Source organism: Lactuca sativa, chromosome 3 (assembly GCF_002870075.4).
Source record: "Lactuca sativa cultivar Salinas chromosome 3, Lsat_Salinas_v11, whole genome shotgun sequence".
Classification (NCBI taxonomy): domain Eukaryota; kingdom Viridiplantae; phylum Streptophyta; class Magnoliopsida; order Asterales; family Asteraceae; genus Lactuca; species Lactuca sativa.
The window spans coordinates 195,292,417-195,313,124 of NC_056625.2; the positions used below are offsets into that span (position 1 = coordinate 195,292,417).

At 37.2% G+C, this 20,708-nt stretch overlaps 2 protein-coding genes across 2 annotated transcripts; one reads left to right on the forward strand and one right to left on the reverse strand.

Moving 5' to 3' along the window:
* The first annotated feature begins 2,265 nt into the window (after nt 1-2,265).
* Nucleotides 2,266-5,186, forward strand: LOC111900882 (uncharacterized). The gene is made up of 4 exons (XM_023896762.3): nt 2,266-2,666; nt 2,750-3,904; nt 3,989-4,455; nt 4,527-5,186. The coding sequence occupies exons 2-4, from the start codon at nt 2,759-2,761 to the stop codon at nt 5,044-5,046; spliced, it is 2,133 nt and encodes a 710-aa protein (XP_023752530.2). The 5' UTR covers nt 2,266-2,666; nt 2,750-2,758; the 3' UTR covers nt 5,047-5,186.
* Nucleotides 5,187-11,241: 6,055 nt separating this feature from the next.
* Nucleotides 11,242-14,135, reverse strand: LOC111900878 (WAT1-related protein At3g28050). Its single transcript, XM_023896757.3, has 7 exons — nt 13,861-14,135; nt 13,703-13,768; nt 13,506-13,619; nt 12,232-12,472; nt 11,937-12,095; nt 11,695-11,846; nt 11,242-11,501 (listed from the first exon to the last, which is right to left on the reverse strand). The coding sequence occupies exons 1-7, from the start codon at nt 14,058-14,060 to the stop codon at nt 11,342-11,344; spliced, it is 1,092 nt and encodes a 363-aa protein (XP_023752525.1). The 5' UTR covers nt 14,061-14,135; the 3' UTR covers nt 11,242-11,341.
* Nucleotides 14,136-20,708: the final 6,573 nt, after the last annotated feature.

The following is a 20,708-nucleotide window of genomic DNA, read 5'->3' on the forward strand; positions in this document are numbered from 1 at the left end:
CCCATCAATGATCCAATTCCATAAATTCCCAGATTACCAAAATAACCACAGAAGTCAAACTGGTCAATCCTTGGTAAAAGGCAAAGTCAACAGTCAAGATCAACAGTCCATGTTGACCTAACTTGTTGAGTGCAGCTTACTGACTTGTCGAGTCCTTCCAGAACTCGAAGAATCATGAAGATCCTATTTGACTCATCGAGTTCCCAGGAAACTCATCTAGTTCATGCGTGTCCAATTGTTGGGAAACCCTAATTGGCTCGTCGATTCGACTCGCTGACTCACCGAGTTCATGCAGAAACCCTCAAAGGCTAATCTTCATCGGACTCGTCGAGTTGGCCATGCAACTTGTCGAGTCCCTTCAGTCATTTCTCCATTCAAGCGTCTATAAGCCACCCCAAAGCTCCATATTGCAGATCTAAGTTCCTAGGGCATACTTCCTACGTAAAGTTGCAAACTTTATGTACATGCAAGGTGCTAAGGGCCAAAATCAAGCTTAAGAAGAGGTTCTAAGTGAGGAAAATGCATTATCTTGCTAAAGGCTGAAGCTTTATGACTATAAGAACCAAGATGAGCTGAGATCTGAAGTTGCAACTTCAGATCATGCCTAATACCCATAATGAATCACCAACATGCTAAAATGGCCCTAATATCAAGCATGGAGAGATCTAGCTAGAAGGAAATCAAAGTAACGACTTGTTACCTTCAAGTGATGCTAAGGGGAGTAGAATTCAGATCCACAACTGTTCCTTGCTCCAAGCTCCTTAGTCCTTAAGCTCTTCTCACCAAGATCCACCTTCCAAGCTTAATAACACACAAATATGGAGAGTAAATACGATTTAGGGTTTCTGAGCTCAAGGGAGGGGACTGTAAGGGAGGCTAAGGAAGGCTAATGACCCTTTAAATAGGGTGCAAAACCCAGAAATTAGGGATTCATCCTCTAGCTCCAGCTCCAACTTGTCAAGTTGTGTCCTCTAACTCGTCAAGTTGGTCATTAAAGATACACGGCCAAATTCGTTCCTACTCAACGAGTCAGGGCATCAAACTCATTGAGTAGTCCTTTCAAAATGAACATACGACTTTAAAGTTTATACCTGAGATTCGGGGTGTTACATGTTGTCTCTGACATCATCTCCTCCTATCTCGGATGGTGTCTTCAACACACTCTGCCTTCACCACTAAGCCCTCCTATCTCCGACGGTGTCTTCAACAACCTGCCCACCTTCTCCACTAACCCTTTGGATGAAACCTTAGCCGACTTCACCATTCTTTGTAATGGAGATGGTTTAAGGGTGGTGTTAAGGTGTAAATTTCTTTCTTTTACTTATTGATCTGGATTTATTCAGATTTCCGAAATCGCATCATTGCATCAAGGGTATTTATGAGTTCATACAAATCTATTGTTTTACTTACGCTTTTTAATGTAGATTCCTTTTCCAAGCATGTGAATTCTTTATATTGATCATGTTTATTTCCAACTGCAAGCAAGATCATCCTTATTTGAGGCTGGAGAAAGAACTGAAGGAGATATTGCATATTATTATGTTCAAGGAGATTTTCTATAATTGATACCCTATGGGCGAAGAAAACAATGGATTATGGTGGTAAAGGTGGGTTAAGGGTGGTTTTAAGGTGTTTGTGTGGTGGCTTCTAGTATTGGGATGTGGTTTTAAGAGGGTGCTAAAGGGTGGCAGATGTTGGTAGTGGTTTTAGGTTTGTAAATGTTAGGCTATAATGGTAGGGTTACAGGGTGAAAAAGATGATAGTTGATTACACAAGTTTGGTTGTGATGGAGGGATAAAGGTGGTGCTGGGTGGCAGTGGATGATGGACAGTGGTTGTGGTGGTTTGTATGTGACAGATAATGGTGCTTGTGTGTGGTGGATGGTGGCAAAGGGTGGTGGTGATGGCATAGTGTGGTGCTGGGGGTGATGTGTCGCTTTTTGTTAAGTAGAAGACCACCAGGTGGGCTACCAGCCATATAAGGTAAATTAGGGTAAAGGGCAAAATTGAACAAAGTTTCTGGTATTTGAGGCATCTGTGGAAAAAAAAACTTTAGGCATAACCGATTTTTTTATATAAAATTGAGGGCTTTTATTTCAAAAACCCTATACATATTTATACACATAAATACGTATAAGAACGTTTTTATATCTATAAATAATAATAGAAACACGTTAATATATAAATATGTATAAGTAGCATTTGTACATGTGTATTTGTACATATTAATACATACAAATACGTTAAAAAAAGGGATAATGTCATAAAAAGCCTTAATTTTGTAAAAAAAAGTCGGTTTTACCCTCCGACGGGTTTTTGTGTCATTAATGCCGCATACTTGTCTCACTTTTTGCGTTTATGCCAAATACCCGGTTGCAAGAGGGTTTACCGGTTACCCCTCTACTTACCCCTCAACTTTTCCAACCATTTCTTAACTAATGAAGAAATTAACCCCGTTTGGTAAACGTTAGACATAGAGCTCCACACCCTCTCTCCGAAGCGTCAACTCAATCGCAGTCAATCGTAGTCTACTGAGAAAAATCTTGGGCTTTTGGAAGGGAATCATCACGAAATTTGGGTATTTGAAGAGGATTAGGTCTACATTGTTGGTATCGTTGTTCTAGCAGGAAGATAGTTGGGTGATAGTCTCGTTGAGTTGTTGAACCAGTAAGTTTCTCAAATCCATGATTAAAGCAATTATCTAGTTAAAATTCTTCAATTTTGTTTGTAAAATCTTTTTGATTTTGCAGGTAACTGTAATGGCTTCATCGGATGACGTTTTCAAAGAACTATTTGCTAGTATATACGAGCCCTTCTCTGGACTAAATGAGATGGATTATGAGCTCCATGGTATTTATATGGATCACGAACCAGAGCATGAGTTCGTGACTGCGCTTGATAAATGTAGGGACGTCTTTCTCAATGTTCTACTTAGTGATGAAAACTTAAGGAATTCAAGAATGGCTGATGAAATCAGAGCACAAGTTTATCATGCTAATGAATGGCAAAGTGATGAAGAAGGTGAACAAGAGGCGGTGAAGAATAAGTACAGAATTCATGATCCAAACACACCATGGGATAAGATGGAACCTAAGGTAGGTGATATGTTTGAGTCTCCTACACAACTTAAGTTTTGTATTCAAAATTATAGGGTGTCAAATGGATATCAGATATACTTTGAAAAATGTGATAAAACTAGACTAGTTGCAAGATGTGGGAAGAGGACAGAGATGAATGATTGTCCTTTCAGATTGTATGCTGGATGGATGTACAATGAAAAATCATTTCAAGTTAAAAATTTGGTTGGAGAGCATCGTTGCAGTAGGAAGTTCAAATTTGGAAGTCTTGTTTCCCCTGAATGGATAGGTAGGCATTACATTACTGAAATTGCAAACACACCTAAGATGAAACTTAGGGACATGATTGCCGATATCAAACAAAGGTTGAGATGTGTAGTATCCATTGGGCAAGTCCGTAGGGCAAAAAAATGGGCCACTGAGTTGATTGAAGGAAAACTAACTGAACATTATGCTAGGGTATGGGATTATGCTGATGAATTATTAAGGTCCAACCCAGGTTCAACATGCAAAGTTAGTGTCACTGTCAATCCAGATGGGAAGAACTACTTCCACAAATTTTACATTGGTTTCAAAGCTTTAAGTGATGGATGGAAATTAGGGTGTAGAAGAGTAATTGGTTTGGATGGATGCTTCCTGAAAGGACAGGTGAAGGGTGAGTTGTTGATTGCCATTGGTAGAGATGCTAATAACCAGGTGTATCCTATAGCATGGGCTGTTGTTGATGTTGAAAACAAGCCTAACTGGACTTGGTTTATTGAGCTTCTTAGAGATAGTGTAGACCTTCATGATGGCAGAGGATTGGTGGTGATATCTGACCAACATAAGGTCTGTTTTCAATACTCCATTTCATATAAATGTTAATACAATTTAAAAGGGATGCATATTGACTTGAATGTTCTTGTCTTGTAGGGATTGGTTGAAGCTGTAAAAGATATACTCCCAAATGTTGAGCACAGGCAATGTGCCAGGCATGTTTATGCCAATTTCAAGAAAGCATACACAGGGTTGGAGTTCAAGAAATTATTTTGGGCTGCATCAATGAGTTGTGTAGAAAGTGACTTTATGAGGCACATGGAAACCATCAAGAAGTTGAGCCCATCTGCATATGAGTACTTGATGTCAAGACAACCAAAAACATGGTGTAGAGCTTACTTTGATAGGGGTTATGCGTGTGAAGCAGTTGAGAATGGAATCTCTGAGTGTTTCAACTCAATCATTGTTGATGCTAGGAAAAAACCCCTTATCACAATGCTTGAGGAGATCAGGATATATATAATGGACAGGTTTTCCCACATGATAGAGGAAAATGTTAAATGGAAATCAAATGTTTGTCCTGCTATACTTAGGAAAATGCAGTTGTTTGGGAAAAATATGAGGTATGCATAAAAGAAATTTAACATTTGTTGTTTCTTTTTATTATTCTTACTTACTATACCAACTTATGCAGGTTATGGGTTGTAGTTCATAGTCAAGGACATGTTTTTGAAGCTAGAAGAGGATGTGACAGCTATATGGTGGACTTGGACAGCAGGACTTGCAGTTGCAGATTATGGGATTTGTCTGGGATCCCATGTGTACATGCAAATGCAGCCATCAACTACATCAATCAAACACCAGATGTATATATTGATGGGTACTTTTCAAAGGAAAATTTTAAAAAGTCTTACTCCTCTAATATAAAACCAGTGAATGGGAGTAATCTTTGGAGCCAAACTGGATTCATAAAGCCATTGCCTCCTTTGGCTAGGAGAATGCCAGGTAGGCCTACTACCAAAAGGAAGAGGCATGCTAGTGAGCAAGAGGGGAGGTTTTCATCAACAAGGGTATTTGTACCAAGAATAGTAAGATGTGGGAAATGCTTAGAGTATGGCCATAATCAAAAAAGTTGTAAGAATGAGAAAAAAACCAGTAGTACCCTTGCTACCAAAGAAAAGAGGCAGACCAAGGAAACATCCATTGTTAACTGAATATGATGAGTCATTAAGAGCTTCTCAATCCAGTCAGCCTCCAATGTAGAAAAACAAGTCAAAGAAAGAAGCATCAAGTTCCAAGGTTTTAAAAGCCTCAAGGTCCAAAAAAGAAGCAACTGAATTTGATGAATCATTAAGAGCTTCTAAATCCAGTCAACCTCTAAAGAAGAAAAACAAGTCAAAGAAAGAAGCATCAAGTTCCAAGGTTTTAAAAGCATCAAGGTCCAAAAAAGAGACTACTTCACCTCATAAAGAAGATGTTTCTACAACTCAAAAAGAAGTTGTTGATGGTATTCAGATTGGGGAAGGTGATGGAATTCAGAATGAGGATCATGGTGATAGTATTGAGCCTGGGGATCATGGTGATGATATTCAGATTGGGGAAGGTGGTGGTATTGAGACTGGGGGTCATGGTGATGATATTCAGATTGGGGAAGGTGGTGGTATTGAGACTGGGGGTCATGGTGATGATATTCAGATTGGGGAAGGTGGTGGTATTGAGACTGGGGGTCATGGTGATGATATTCAGACTGGGGATGTTAATGATGTTATTATTGAAGATTGTCATATTGTTGAAGAAGTAGAAGTGGTTGATGTTGGAAAAGAAGATGTTTTGCTTCCAAGGGTTGGTTTAGATCTACACAAAGTGCTTGATGAGGTTGAGCAGGGGCTGGACGAAATATTAGGGGAGGGTAGTTTTCAACAACAATCAGAAACCTATGATGCTACTCAATCAGATTATGAGGGTAATGTTGAGTTTAATGATGGAAAAGCTGATGGTGTCCTTGTAGATAAGGTAAAACTGGATGCTGAACAGATTCCATCGATGTTGGAAGCAGGATATAGCATGGAAGAAATTGAAGGTATGGAAGGGGTAGAACTGGAACTGGATGACATGCTACCTGTTGAGCTGGTAAGAAATTACTTTTTTGTAAGTGTTTTTCATTATTTTTCTCCAATTTAATTTATTTATGTAATTATCAATATCAGGATATGGAAGATGTATTGGATCATCCTTTTGATAATGATGATGAGGCTGTTATTGATGATGTTGATGGTATTGTTGATGGTGGTGGTGAACAAGAAGAAGGAGGTGATGATGGTCACTTGGGTGATGATGAAGGTGAACAAGAAGAAAGAGGTGATGATGAAGGTCCTGATGATGTCCCTAGATTGACAAGGTTGAGAAAACCCTCTGAAAGGATCATTTTGCAGAAGTTGAAGAAGACGGTGCTTGACAAAAATGGAGGTGGTTCATCTGCTAGCAATCCAGTTAGGTTGGAGTAGTTGGTTAAGTGTTTTGGGGGTGTAGTGGGGAGGGTAAACACGGGCAGATGGAGCCCTTTTTGCTAAATATTATTGTCATTCCACCCACTAAATGCAGCATACATCCACTTGTTTTATGTTATAAACTTGGTTGCCTTTTTTGATAATTTATTTAGGTTTTTGGATACAATTGGATGGCTGCTACGTATTAGTGAGATGTAAAAAACCTTATGCAATTAATACACCCCCTTTTATTTGTGTTATGATGAATGTGCTATCCATTGTTGTCAATTTTTATTACCATTTTATGCATATTACTTTCCCATTTGTGTTATGGTGAACATGTGTACCATTATTGGCACATTTGAAAACCATTTATGCATCTTGCTTCCCATTTGTGTTATGGTGAACATGTTTACAATTATTGGCACATTTGATAACCATTTAAGCATCTTACTTCCCATTTGTGTTATGGTGAACATGTTTACCATTATCGGCACATTTGATAACCATTTAAGCATCTTACTTCCCATTTGTGTTATGGTGAACATGTTTACCATTATTGGTACATTTGATAACCATTTATGCATCTTACTTCCCATTTGTGTTATGGTGAACATGTTTACTATTATTGGCACATTTGATAACCATTTACGCATCTTACTTCCCATTTGTGTTATGGTGAACATATTTACCATTATTGGCACATTTGATTACCATTTTATGCATCTTACTTTGAATTTGTGTTCTACTGAATGTGTAGTTACCATTGTCACAAAAGCATTCATAAAATAGATCATAGCCATACAAACATTAATACTATTCCACCATTCAAACTTTTACAGATTTAGTACATCTACCAATGTAATAAACTACACTACAAACTTGTTATCATTTCATCTAACTTACATCTTAATAACCACTACAACAAGACATACCAAAATACTCACTAGCAGCCCTACAATCAGTTTGAGCAACATCACAGATTCGATATCTTTATGTTGAAGGTTCAATTGCTTCTTAAAAGCCCTAAATTCGTCTTCTTCTTCATCAACCCATTTGAAATGACCACAACCACCATCTTCATCCTACACAAAGAAGAATAAAATTACATAAAGAACGGACGATAGTAGAGAGAGCATAATTAGGGCAAACATCACAACAATTACCTGGTAATTAGGGCAGCCACGAAACTTTCATCCTGGGTTTTCTGGAGTGCGTGAAACATAAATAGGGCAAATATCACCACAGCTACATCGTATTATCTCCCGATTTTTCCTTCTTGATGTGCCACTCCAGCTTGAATTTGATTTCGACGTTGTCATTTGGTGTACAAATCTGATTTTGTTTTCGTGATGTTCTTCTTCAAAAACCCAGCTTCGTCGTTTGGTAAATGGGGTTAAGAAACGGGGGGAAAAGTTGAGGGGTAAGTAGAGGGGTAACCGGTAAACCCTCTTGCAACCGGGTATTTGGCATAAACGCAAAAAGTGAGACAAGTATGCGGCATTAATGACACAAAAACCCGTCGGAGGGTAAAACCGACTTTTTTTTACAAAATTAAGGTTTTTTATGACATTATCCCTTAAAGAAACATACAAATATATAAAAACACACTTTTAATATAAACAAATGCACATTTACAAACTTATTTATATAGTAAAAAGTGTCTTTATTTATTTTTAAAAGTATAAATATGATTTTAGATATATATATATATATATATATATATATATATATATATATATATATATATATATATATATAGATATGTTTTTTATATGTATAAATATGCATGTATTAATTCATAATAATAATAATAATAATAATAATAATAATAATAATAATAATAATAATAATAAAATAATAATAATAATAATAATAATAATAATAATATCTATTATTTAAATGTTATAACAAAATACATTACATGTATATTTAGCTAGGAGTTAAAACACAAAGTTCCTTCTAGCTTGGTGGATGAAGCTCTCCATTAGAGAATAGGAGACCCGATTTGAATCCACCCTCCAAATCCACCCTCCTCCATTTCCCTGAATCATTGCGTGTTTCTCTTGAAGGAAGCCTCACAAGCTCTGACTCAGTCAGTTCGCTACAAACAGCTAAGGGGTGACCGACGCTAGAAGGTCAAATCCGGCTAAGGGGCAAAACTAAATAATTTTTCCAGTATTTGAGGCATCAAACACACAAAAAATTCGACTTTTGGCATATCCAAACATTTTGTGTAAAATTGGGGGCTTTTATAGCAGGGACCAACACCAAAACAAAAACAAACTATAGGTACCATCCAAAACATAAGAACCATCCATTTATAAGATCATATCTTGAACATATCTGAAAAAACATCATCAAAAACCATTTCAATGTAACTTATAAAAAACTAGCTTATAAACTAGTTCATAAACTATTTTTGTAATTTACCAAATAGTATATTTAAATTATTTTATAAGTTAAGTTATTTTCTAAACATGGCCTTAATTCTTTGAGGCATCAATGCACCAAAAATCCGACTTTTGGAATATTCGAACACTTTATGTAAAATTGGTGCTTTTATAAGAGGGACCAATGCCGAAACAAAAAAAAACTATAGGCATGATCCAAACCATAAGAGCCATCCGTTTATAAGATCATATTTTAAACTTATTTGAAATAGCTCCATCAAAAACCATTTAAAAGTGACTTATAAAAAAAACTAGATTATAAACTAGTTCATAAATTACTTTTGTAAATTTACCAAATACTAAATTAATATATATATATATATATATATATATATATATATATATATATATATATATATATATATATTAAAGAAGGACAATCCGAAATAGGAAAATTCCTAAGATTTTAGCATAATTGATCCCTTTCTATTTATGTTTGGTATGTTGTGAATGTTTTGTGGGTTTTTTTTACAAAGGGTCTATGCCATTATCTATATTGAAGTGTATGCCATTATATAGTTAATTGCTAATTTGGGACATTACGAAGAGGATTTTGAAAGCATTAAACAAGGTTCACAAACTATACCTAAGGAAAAAAAGTTGGCTTATTCATATTGGACAAGTAACCTATATGTTAACTCTCATATTCAAGAAAAACTTCTCCTATGTAATGACACAAGTAAGTGGGGAGCTCAAATATAGTATCACATATGTATATTTTAAACAGTTAACACTAATTTAATGATTCCAAAGCAATAATATTAACATTGTACTACATAATTGGGCACATGAATATCAGCTCCATTCAAACATTCCAAATTATCCAACCAATACAATCATTAGTAACTTCCAAGTGTATTTAAGGCTTTTTTTTTATACAAATGATGAAAACCTCTATCTGAAACCATGTATTTGATTATGCAGGTATAGGATGACTATAAATCCATAGAACCACAAAATGATTTTATCTGATCATTCATTGGATGAACTGGAGGTGGAAAAATAAAACATGAAGAATAACACTCAACATTTAGGAAGCAACATATGGATGAGAAATAACAAAAAAAAAGAGTAAAAAGAACAAAAGTAGCAACACTCAAAATGCATTACCTAATGCTCTATTGGATGGTAATTCAGTTTTATGAGGTAAAAAAAGTTTGTTGTTCTGTTCCTTATGTTATCAAGCCTAGAAATGATGTTATTATCATGTTTTTTTTGGAACAATTATGAATCACAGTTTTCTGCACTTTGTTTGCAAGAAATGTAGAGTAATTTGGAGAACAAAACACGGAGAAGGAGCTATTTGAGTTATGAAGACATTTCTACAAATTGAAGATGACAATTGGGGAACCCTAGAGAATGAGGTTAACAAAATGTTTTCTTATGCAATTCAACTTTTTAAAGGGTATATTTTTCATTTTCCGTATGTTATCTCATTCTCCTCTATTTGTACATTCTATCAGATGAGTTTGAAGCTAATGTGAATTATTTTTTTTATTGAGCACGAGGATACATGTTCCAAAAGTGAGGGCAGACCAACAAAGGTAACATTTCATTTTCATCAACCACTTATTTAGCTATTTTAATATAAAACTATTGAATGACTTTTTATTTTATTAACTTCAACTTTAAAAATAAAAAATAAAACTTACTGATTTAGTATGGCATGGTTATGAATGCCAAGATATTAGAAATTAAATATACTATATATATCCAACCAATTAAATTTGTTCAGTTTGCTATACACTAAAAACAATGATTTTGACTATTTTAACACATAAGAATTTCAAAAGTTTTCATTTTCATTAGACCTTTTATCAACCACTTAACCACTTATTTACCTATATTATAATATAAAGTTATTATTTTAAATTTATAAATTAGATTGACTTTTTGTTTAATTAACTTTTACTTTCTGCTGAATAGGAAATAACTTGTGTAGGCTACTGTTATTAGATGAAAAAACAGACAATGTTAGATGAAAGGGGATTTATAAATATTTTAAGATAGATAAGGGTAATTGTTTAATTGTTTTGTTTTTGTTGCAGGTCTGACATAATTGGTGTCTCTAAACCTATCAACTTCTCAAGTAACTAGTGAAGATTGCAGCATCTAAAGCCATTGAAGAAGTTAAAATATGATATTAGAGTCCATTAAAGTGACTGCAAATGATATAAAACAACTTGTTTATCTATTTCATATGGAAAATAATAAATAGTAAGCCACAATTATTGTTTTAATCCCTAAATGCTCCAATTTCATTATCTTAGAAATCTGATTCTTATAAGTTATACCCTTAGCATGATGAGCTCAAGCACCATGTGCGAGGCCACCTTTAGTCAACATATTAGTCATGTTAACTTTAGTGTCAAATTTTATATCTTCAAATCATCTATTTCTTTGATCTTTAGAAATTTTTTGAGAATGTATCTTGATCTTATCCTAAATCAATCTAATCATTAGTGTTGGATGATTTTTGTAACTTGAAATGTAACTCTAATGTAAAATTATTTACAACGATATCATTCAAACTAAACATTTGATTGTTATAATACACAAGGAGCTCCGATTTATCGACTCTCCATGTCCTCATCCTTGTATTGCAACAATGGTGATCTTGGTGTCGAGGATGAATCCAAGTTTATAACTTCATCTTTCACCAAATCTTCTTTCGATTTTCCCCACATCACTGTATAGAACCCAATCGATATTATCGTTGCACCAATCACACTACATAGAGACACAAGTTAGTACCCATTCTTTCTCTCTCTTAATAATGACACCAATAGCAATTAAAAATGTATACACCACCATGGTGTCCTAGGCCACCAACCAGTCTCACAACCAACATTAAAGAATATAAATCATAGTACAACAAAACATATAATATATATTTAGCAGATTCAAGTAAAGGACATAATACCTTCCAAGGTAGAGGTCATCGCCAAGAAACATGACACCCAATGCGACTGCAATAGCAATTGACAACGGTTTAAACATGGCCACAAACAATGGCCCCTTTAAACGCAACGCCCATGTATGAACACTATTGTTTAAGCACGAACCAAGAACACCCTAAACAACTCAAAAACCAATCAAAAACTTTTTTAGATATCGATAAAATCGATCATAAAACCATGAACATTGATCATATGTGGTGCTCACCGAGCACAAGATTGAGGCCAATGCTATATCGGGCTTGAGCTTCCATGAACTTGAATCTGGTTGTGTAAAAGCCCCTACTATTGCAGCCAAAATGCTCACAATTAAGTTGTAAAAGAACACCACTGTTAATTCTGCTGGATACTCCTTCATGATTTGTGTCTGCATACATCAAATAGTTATATTAAATCATTAATCGATTTACTCACATAAAGAAAAGGGCCTAGGCCCGAATAAGCAAAACCAGCCCAAATTTCTAATAAGTATTTTATACGAACAAGAACATGTGCACTAGTACCTGTACGATGTACCACAATGGGACCAAGATGTACTCCGAGGTTAAAAAAAGACCACCGAGAGCCCAGTTTGGTTGCGAGGAAGTTAAGGAAACAATTGGCGATTGCGAAGGCGAATGTGCGAGACTCCAAATAAGCTTTGGACCTTTGTAAAGTGTGACAACAAATGCACCTGTTACTGAAACAACTGTTCCAAAAAACTTCGCACGAGTACTTTTTTTCGTAAAAGATAATGTCTCCATCCTGTAGTTTGGTCATGAAAACGAAGTGGGTCATGACTCGTATGTCCATAGTGTGTAATCCCATCAATTAGAGAACATAGAAAAAGAGACCCCACCCACTTGATAGTAGGAAAGGAAAGTACCATTTATATTAGAAATCTAGTAATGGGTGGAGAATCGAGACAAGTTATTTTTTTATTTTTTCCCCATTAGTTTTCGCTTTCATTCTTCTAATTAGGACTTCTATGATCGCGACATTGTTCACTATAGGAAATTTGTGTTTAGGACCATTTCTGTGAGAACCCACGTTAACTTTATGAAAAATTGGATGCGTTTCTGAACACTTATTTTTCGAACCAAAACTAAAATGAAAATAGAAAAAAGGAAATAAAATGTTTTACATTAATTTTCGCCTATTTTATTAAAAAAATTAAGAAAAAGGAAATAACATAATTTTATAGATATTTCGTCATGGCAATTACCTTTATTTATTTCGTAATGACTAGGAATTCTTATAACATATGCAATTACCTTTTATTGACAAAAAGTACAAAAAAAAAAAATAAAAAATAAAAAAATTGACATAAAGGTTCATAAAGAACAAAATTTAGTTTCATTCTTTTTATGAAAATGCATCATCATTTTGTGGTAACATAATTATTTCACAAAATCTGACTAATTTCCCAACACAATTACAAAGCGCTATTTTCTTTTTTATAAATAAAATTTCAATGCTTTCGTGAGGTGGACCGTTTATAAACTATAAAGGAATTTACTGTGATATATATATTTTCAAATATAATCAATTTATTAAATAAAAGTATAAAACCCTCCCTTTAAATTAATTTGAAATTTTTAAAATGATTATAAATTTAACTAAAAATAATTGAATCCAAACGATGACCGATTTTGAAAAAAAAAAAAAAAAGTTACGTTTCTGAAAATCTGAAATATCATTTTCCGTTGAATTTCATGTCAAGAAACTGATTTAACGCCTTAACGGCAACAGAAGAAGCAGATGAATGTTTTTATAGGGCGTATCGAGGGGAGCGAACCTGAAAATGACTGCAAGGATGAAGGTAAAAGCAGGAACAAGATTGCTAATGGCGGAAGCAAGCGTCGGAGAACTATAAATTATTCCGGTATACCCCATGATCTGCGACGTACACCTATTCATAAACAGATTCAGTTTAATCCATCTTCACACTTAGTTATCATCATCGATAAATGATCAAAGGAAAAAACGATATACCCAATGATTCCCAATAGCCCGATTTTGCTTACAATCGAAAAATTCACCGGAGGAAGCACCCTTGATCTGTTTTTCATAAAAAATTAACGAAAACCCATTACTCCGACACCGAAATCTGCCGGAAATTGATGCAAAATCGTATGAAAGAGATGAAATACCTAGTGGAGAAGAAGGGTGCCGGAAGGAGGAGGAAGGCAGCGATGGCGTAGGAGTAAACGATGAAAACATGGTAACTCATTCCTCTGAGTGTGGCGGCTTTGTACAAGGTGTTGAGGCCGACGTTGGTGCACTCCATGGTGACCATGGCAGCAAACGGTAGGACCTCCTTGTAACAGTAGTATCTGCCGTCGCCGGCCATGTTTTCCGGTGAGTGTGTTTTTGGGTAGAGAAAAGGCTAGAGAGCATGATTGATGCATATTGCTTAGTTTAATAAAGAAGAAGAACAAGTGAAGCTTACGTAAGGTATGACAACTATTTCATTATTGGACAAACAGTTGACATTATAATGTAATAATGTTTTACAAAATAATTGTAACAATTTTTATAACACATAGACTAAATGCACGTAAGGTTTGACCAAAAGAAGAGTTTGCGACTCGATAGCTTATCATCTACTTTTTCGTATCCTTGCATAGCAGGAAGTCACACCGGGTCGCCGAGAAACCCATTTTTTTCACATAAATGGCGATAAGCTTTGTAAAAATTCATATGTTCTGTATATAATTATTTATTTATTGACAAAGATGGTCTTTGTGGTGACTCATGTAAAATACATTTTGAACCAATTTTGGTTTATTTTATCTTTTAACTCATTTTATTAAAAAAAAGAAAAGAAAATAACTAAATCCCACCCCACCCCAATAAAAGCATACCTTTTATTTTTCAGATAGCCACCGCTTCCCTCCCCTCATCTCCATCGACATCTTCATCGCAAATCCAATCCCCTCACCCTCTTCCTTTCTGATGTCGTTGCTCTTCTCCGTTTGTAATCACAACCTAAAACGTCCCTACCCGTCATTGGTGCCCATTATCTCCGGTTCAACAAACACATTTGGCAACTCACTTTGAAAGTTATTGACCGTAGATGTGATTTATTAATGGGTTCACATACAAAACAAAAGGTCAAACAAGCATAAGAGAGATAGACTCGTGAATTATGATTAGTAGCAAGGGTTCATTCAACTGAATTTGAAATTTTCATGTTGGTAAGTAGCAATTGTTTCATCAACAGTCATTAAAACTAATATGAGCTATTATATTTCATGTGGTATGTGATCCAAGGGTGGTCTTCGATTGACAGTAGCTTCAGTAAGGATCTATTATCACATGTTACATCCACAAAAATCATGAAAATTTTAAACTTTTGAAACCCACCAAAAATCATATTTGTTTACAATATAGTTTTCAAAATATGTTTAATATAAGAGCTTTCCCAATATCATAAATCAAAACATGAGGAGGTGCAAGATCACATCTTCATCTTCCCGCGATCATCAGAGGTACCTAAAACATAACTCACAACTGTAATCCCAAAGCTTAGTGAGTTTCCCCCAAAGTACCAACACAAAACAAATAACACAAATACAATAACATCATGCAATGAGTATGCAGCTAAAAGACTGAATTACCCCTAAGCCCACAATATAAGTCTTGTCTGCCTTTGGGCCCACAACTTATGTTTGGCTTGCTCCCCGGATCAGTCCTCGAACTAGATACCACTAAGCCCTCGGTATGAGTCTGACATGCCCTTCCTGACCCTAAGCTTGTATCTGGAATGCTCATGAGCCCTTAGTATGAGTCTGGCATGCCCGCAGCTCATATTTGGATTGCTCCAGGGCTTGTTGGCTACCACACATAGCAGTACAACATTAACCAAACCCACACAAAATGTCGACATATAACATATAATAATATATACATATAATCAAACAGTATCACAGGTAGTCCTACAGATCTACCGGACGAGCATATCAAAACTAGCATGCATATCAATTCCCCACTCAACATATCAACGAATATCAGGCTATCAAACCAATGGCCCGACCTTGGTGCCTTCGATCTGCAAGTACAGTAAGGAGAACCCACCTCGCAGACTGAACATAACTGATGAGGTCTGACTCTAAACCTCATCTTTCTAACCGATACATATTTCTACTAAGTGATCAATTCCATCAAAATTTCCAAAATACCCTCAAAGTCCAATTTGGTCAAAGTCAAAGGTCAAGGTTGGCAGTCCATGTTGACCTAACACGCTGTGTTACCCTTGGCCGTGTCGTGTTCTGCCAGCATCCAAACAGTCGGGAAGACCTCAGCCAACACGTCGTGTTGACTTGCAAACATGTCGTGGTCGCCTGAGTTCCAACGGTTTAATATATCCAGCTACCTTTTCGACTCCAAGAGCTCCAGAGCTCAGATCTAGACCAAAATGTGATTAAGAAGGATAAAGTTTCAAAATTTATCCATTGGGAATACCAAAAAGGTCTAAAACCCAAACCATATGATGAGTTGAAAAACTCTTTGATCGTTTAGATCTTACACAGGTTAATCAGAATAATGCAAACAAAATAATAAACAAGAGAATGAATCAAAATAAGCTGAATGATTCAATAGATTCACGCCTCAGCAGAGCTCGATAAAGAACTTCCGCTGTAGAGGCTTTTAGGGTTACAATCGATAAAAATGTATTTGCTATGAATGATCGACTCAAAAGCTATGTACAAAGATGCATGCAAGCATCTATAAATACTAAACCCTAATAAATAAATCACGGATGGACAGGCCCAATCCGGATACAAAATTGGACTAAGAATTGAGCCCAAGACGCAACACATAAAAAAAAACAAATGAATGAATCAAAATAAATGATTCAATAGATTCACACCTCAGCAGAGCTCGATAAAAAACTTCTGTTGTAGAGGCTTTAGGGTTACAATTGATAAAAAAAGTATTTGCTATGAATGATCGACTCAAAAGCTACGTACAAAGATGCATGCAAGCATCTATAAATACTAAACCCTAATAAATAAATCACGGATGGACAGGCCCAATCCGGATACAAAATTGGTCTAAGGATTGAGCCCAAGACGCAACACATAATGGATCCTACAATCTCCCCCTTTGCGTCAATTAAGGTGAGACTCTACTGTGGCTTGCTGGATCCTGCTACAGTAACTTTCTTCGTGGTATCGAATAGACAAGGAATGATGGCAAGAATGGTTTGTCTGAAATGAATATACCATTGGATCATGTCATTGAAGTACTTCTTATCATCTTCAGAATTCTACTTACACCGATTGATGATCCCCAGAACATGCTCCAAACACGAAATGGTATAAAGATGCTTGTCAGCCAGGGCAAATAGACATTTTTGGCCTTCATTCCTGGTGAACATAACTGAGTTTCGCTTTGGATCGATCCTCGCTATCTGCAATTTATTCAGATCACTTGCAGAACCGACTGGGGAGATGGTGGGCTTCTTCCTGAATACGTTAGCGATTTCCTGATCCATCTTAGCAACCTCCATGATGTAGCAAACCAACATCCTCTTGAGGTGATCTATGATCGGCCCATATTCAGCTTCATTGGTGAGGAGGATGTTATGCAGGATGATCCAATCGTGAGGATTCAGGTTAGGAAGATTAGCTAGAGAAATGGCATGTTCGGCTTTATCTGACCCCTCAATACTTTGAACATGACGTTCATGAAGTTACCTTCCCGAAAGGGTTTGAGGACCTGAACATTGACGATCTTCTGTGCACTCCACGTCTGATACTGAGGCTGAGTAAACCTCAGATAGAAGTCAATAAGTTCCCTATCGACCTTCGGTTGAGGATGAGGGACTTCAGCAATGTGGGGAAATGCTTGAAATATAAAAGCCTTTCGGTTTAGGGGCATGTCGAACTGAGAGTCAACATAATTAACCCTGTCCAAGGAGATCACTGGTTCAAGCCAGAGGATGTTAGGTGACTCGATAGCTTCTTTGATAAGCTTATTAAGAGTCCATGGAGGGAATAGGGTTTTTCGACTTTCAAGGAGATCATGAGCCTCCTTCATCCTCCTTTCGTTTGCTTCGGCCTCTCTAGCGATCTGAGCACTCATGTATGGATCCTTATCCCTAGCCTGTTTCTTCAAGATATCAACAATGGTTTCTTTGTCATCGTCGCCATCACTGTCATCAAGAACCTTTTTCCCTTTGTCTTGAGCACCCAAACCTGACGCATGACCAGTTGTTGGTGGTTCGGTTGCTTTAGTTGGAGATGATGTAGAAGTAAGAGGCGGTTGAGATGGATTATCGCCCTTTAAAGCTCCTTCTCCCCCTTGTTTTGGATGAACCACGTACTCAGGAAGCCCCTCAATTTTGCTGAGCAAAGCAAGGGCAGGAGCAAGTTTCTCAGCAAGAGTTCGCCTCACTGAGTAGTTGAGAATTGGTTCATGCGCTTCAATAATATTTGAGAGGCCTCCGTTGACATCCGAAACACAACTCGAAATGATAGCTCGCTCAAATCGAAGAGAATTAACCTCCTTTTTAGATTGGGAAAGCTGAAGACTGTTGACCTTTAGGGCAGTTGTTTTACGTGCAAGCGCATCCATCACCAAGTTTTTTGTGCAAGGTCTTCTTGGAGCTTGGTCAAGCGCTCCTCAACGGCTGCCTGGAAAGATTTATTGTCAGCTTCAAGTGTCTGACGAAGACTGGCAAAGTGATGCTTTTCTGTATCAAAAGAAGTAGCCAGCTTCTCAACAATAGAATCAACCTTCGCTGCATTAGATTCAGCGACCCCCTGTAAAGACTCCAAAAAAATGTTAGCATCGCGAAATAGTTTTTCGACTTTTTCGGTCGCAGCAGCACAGGCCTTTGTGGATGCATCTATAGCAACAGTGGCAGAGTTGATAGAGGCTTCGTGTGCCTTGGTGAAAGTATCAACCATCCCCTGAATGGCAGCTTATGTGGTATGGGACCGAGAGGAGGAGGAAGAAGCGATGAGACTATCAATTTTCTCATGCAGTTCCTTGATGTGCTTTTTGGTAACAGGAGCGTCATCGTCATCATCACTTTGAACCTGGTAGGGACCGTAGTAAACAGAATCGAAGGTCATATCTTCCCCTCCTAGAAAAGTCGCGGTTTCGGCTGAGTGATTGGGAGATGAAGGCAAAGGTGGAGGTTCGGTTATGGGAGTAGGTTCGGGTGTGGAAGTATGTTCGGTTGCAGGTGTGTGTTTGGGTGCTGAAGTACGAGCCCCCGTATCAAATACGTTGGTTCGAACTCCAGTGGTTGTTGTTGTTGTAGCGTCTGAGAAATTGGGAGGTGGTACAGGAATAGAGGTTGGTGGAATATGAGTGGTGGAGGTTATGGGGGGAATGGAAATAGAGATAGTTATTGGGGGAGAGACATGTTTGGTTGTAACTGGTACCTCATGTAAAGGCGAACGGGGAGGAGAGTCACCTCGAATTGACTCCTCTGAGTCTGAACCTTCATCCTCTGGATCACTTGAGGAAGAAGCAAGAATGAGTTTGCGTTTAGGCAGGGTTTTCCTCTTCTTTGGTGGAGGTGATTAGGCTGCCTTCGTTGGTTTTCTCTTTTTAGGAGAAAGGCCTTTCACCCCTTTGACCACTTTCTTGTCTTTCCTTTTTTCTGGTTTCTTGCCCTTGGGAGCAGGTTTGTCGACGTCATTGATGGACTGAAGTATCTCTGGAGTCAGCTCTCTGGGACCTGAAGGAAGAAACTCCTTGTAGGTCTTGATGATGCGGCTCTCCCCCTGATACACAAGCATACATTGACTCAGGAATTGAGTTAACAAATAGAAACTTGGAAGGATCGGTAACGATGATCTTTGTGGTGTGGAAGACGCCAATCGAGGAGAGTGGAGAAGTGACCACAATGGGGACATGATACTTGTCCATTGCCCATTTGGTGACGAGCGTCCAGAACCTGGCATAGGTGATTTCAGTGTGTCGAGAAGTAGAGGCGAGGCTTTAGATTAACTGCTGCCATAGAACTGAGTTATAGTCGAGGTTGATCCCATTGTACAACCCATAGAGAATCGTCATAAACAGATGACTGGCCCCATCAGAACCTGCACTCCTCTCTGATAAACCTTTGAACAGTATCGTGAAAAAAGCCATTCCACTAAGGAGGAAGACACGACTTTTTGAACTTCGTGACAGTGGTAAGGATTTCAGTGTAACCCATGATGTAAAACATGGAGAATAATTGTCCCACAGAAATCGAATCAGGGTTAATCCTCGACTCATTAGGTTCAAACCCTAGAAGCGAGAAAAATCGTTGTTTTGAGATGGAGGTTTTGGTATCAAGGATGTCGAAGTAGATATGATCAACAGACTTATCGTAGTGAGTTGTGGAGAAAATCTGGGATAGACACTCCATAGGCACAGTTTCGACCATGGTCAGTGCGAGAACCAATGGAGAATATTTGAGACACTCCACTATGGGGTACATGAAGGCATCATAGGAAACTGGGGTGAGATCAATGACCAAGCTTTGCTGGGGTCTGATTGGTAGGATGTGGGAGGTTTCATGAACAGAGGAGGAATCCGCCATTGTTGAGTGCTTTGAAGAAGAAGATTAACAGTGGGAGAAAATCGTCTTTGTTTGCTCTCAGAAATTTGGGTGCAGTAAAGAGGTAAAACAACTAGGGTTTTACCCTTTATACCGTGTGTAGAGGCGAGAGAAAAATTCGCCCCCAAATCCTCTTGAAAAGAGAATCGGTTCCTGAGTCGATTGATGCTTGCCAGTTGGCAACCCTGATGATTACGCATGAGAGAGAAAAACGTTTCCATTTCGCACGCCTTCCCATCAAATACCTTTTTGAATTCTTGAAACCTTTAGTCTCCCGGCTGAGTCATCATCTTATCTTTAAAATGAGCTGTCGTCATTAAATAAAAACAAACGCGTAGATAAACCACAACATCCCCTTGTGAATATGGCATTAAAAACTGAAGCTAAAAAAATAGCTTGTAGTGAACCAAACCAGACTTTTGGAAAATCAAA

What these genes read in the sequence shown, in the direction of transcription:
- LOC111900882 (XM_023896762.3), top strand. Translation starts at nt 2,759, where the DNA reads ATGGCTTCATCGGATGACGTTTTCAAAGAACTATTTGCTAGTATATAC. An exon ending in TGATATCTGACCAACATAAG is followed by an intron (nt 3,905 to 3,988) that starts GTCTGTTTTCAA and finishes CTTGTCTTGTAG; the next exon opens with GGATTGGTTGAAGCTGTAAA. An exon ending in TTGTTTGGGAAAAATATGAG is followed by an intron (nt 4,456 to 4,526) that starts GTATGCATAAAA and finishes CAACTTATGCAG; the next exon opens with GTTATGGGTTGTAGTTCATA.
- LOC111900878 (XM_023896757.3), bottom strand. Translation starts at nt 14,060, where the DNA reads ATGGCCGGCGACGGCAGATACTACTGTTACAAGGAGGTCCTACCGTTT. An exon ending in GCACCCTTCTTCTCCACTAG is followed by an intron (nt 13,769 to 13,860) that starts GTATTTCATCTC and finishes TATGAAAAACAG; the next exon opens with ATCAAGGGTGCTTCCTCCGG. An exon ending in GATGACCTCTACCTTGGAAG is followed by an intron (nt 11,502 to 11,694) that starts GTATTATGTCCT and finishes GTCTCTATGTAG; the next exon opens with TGTGATTGGTGCAACGATAA.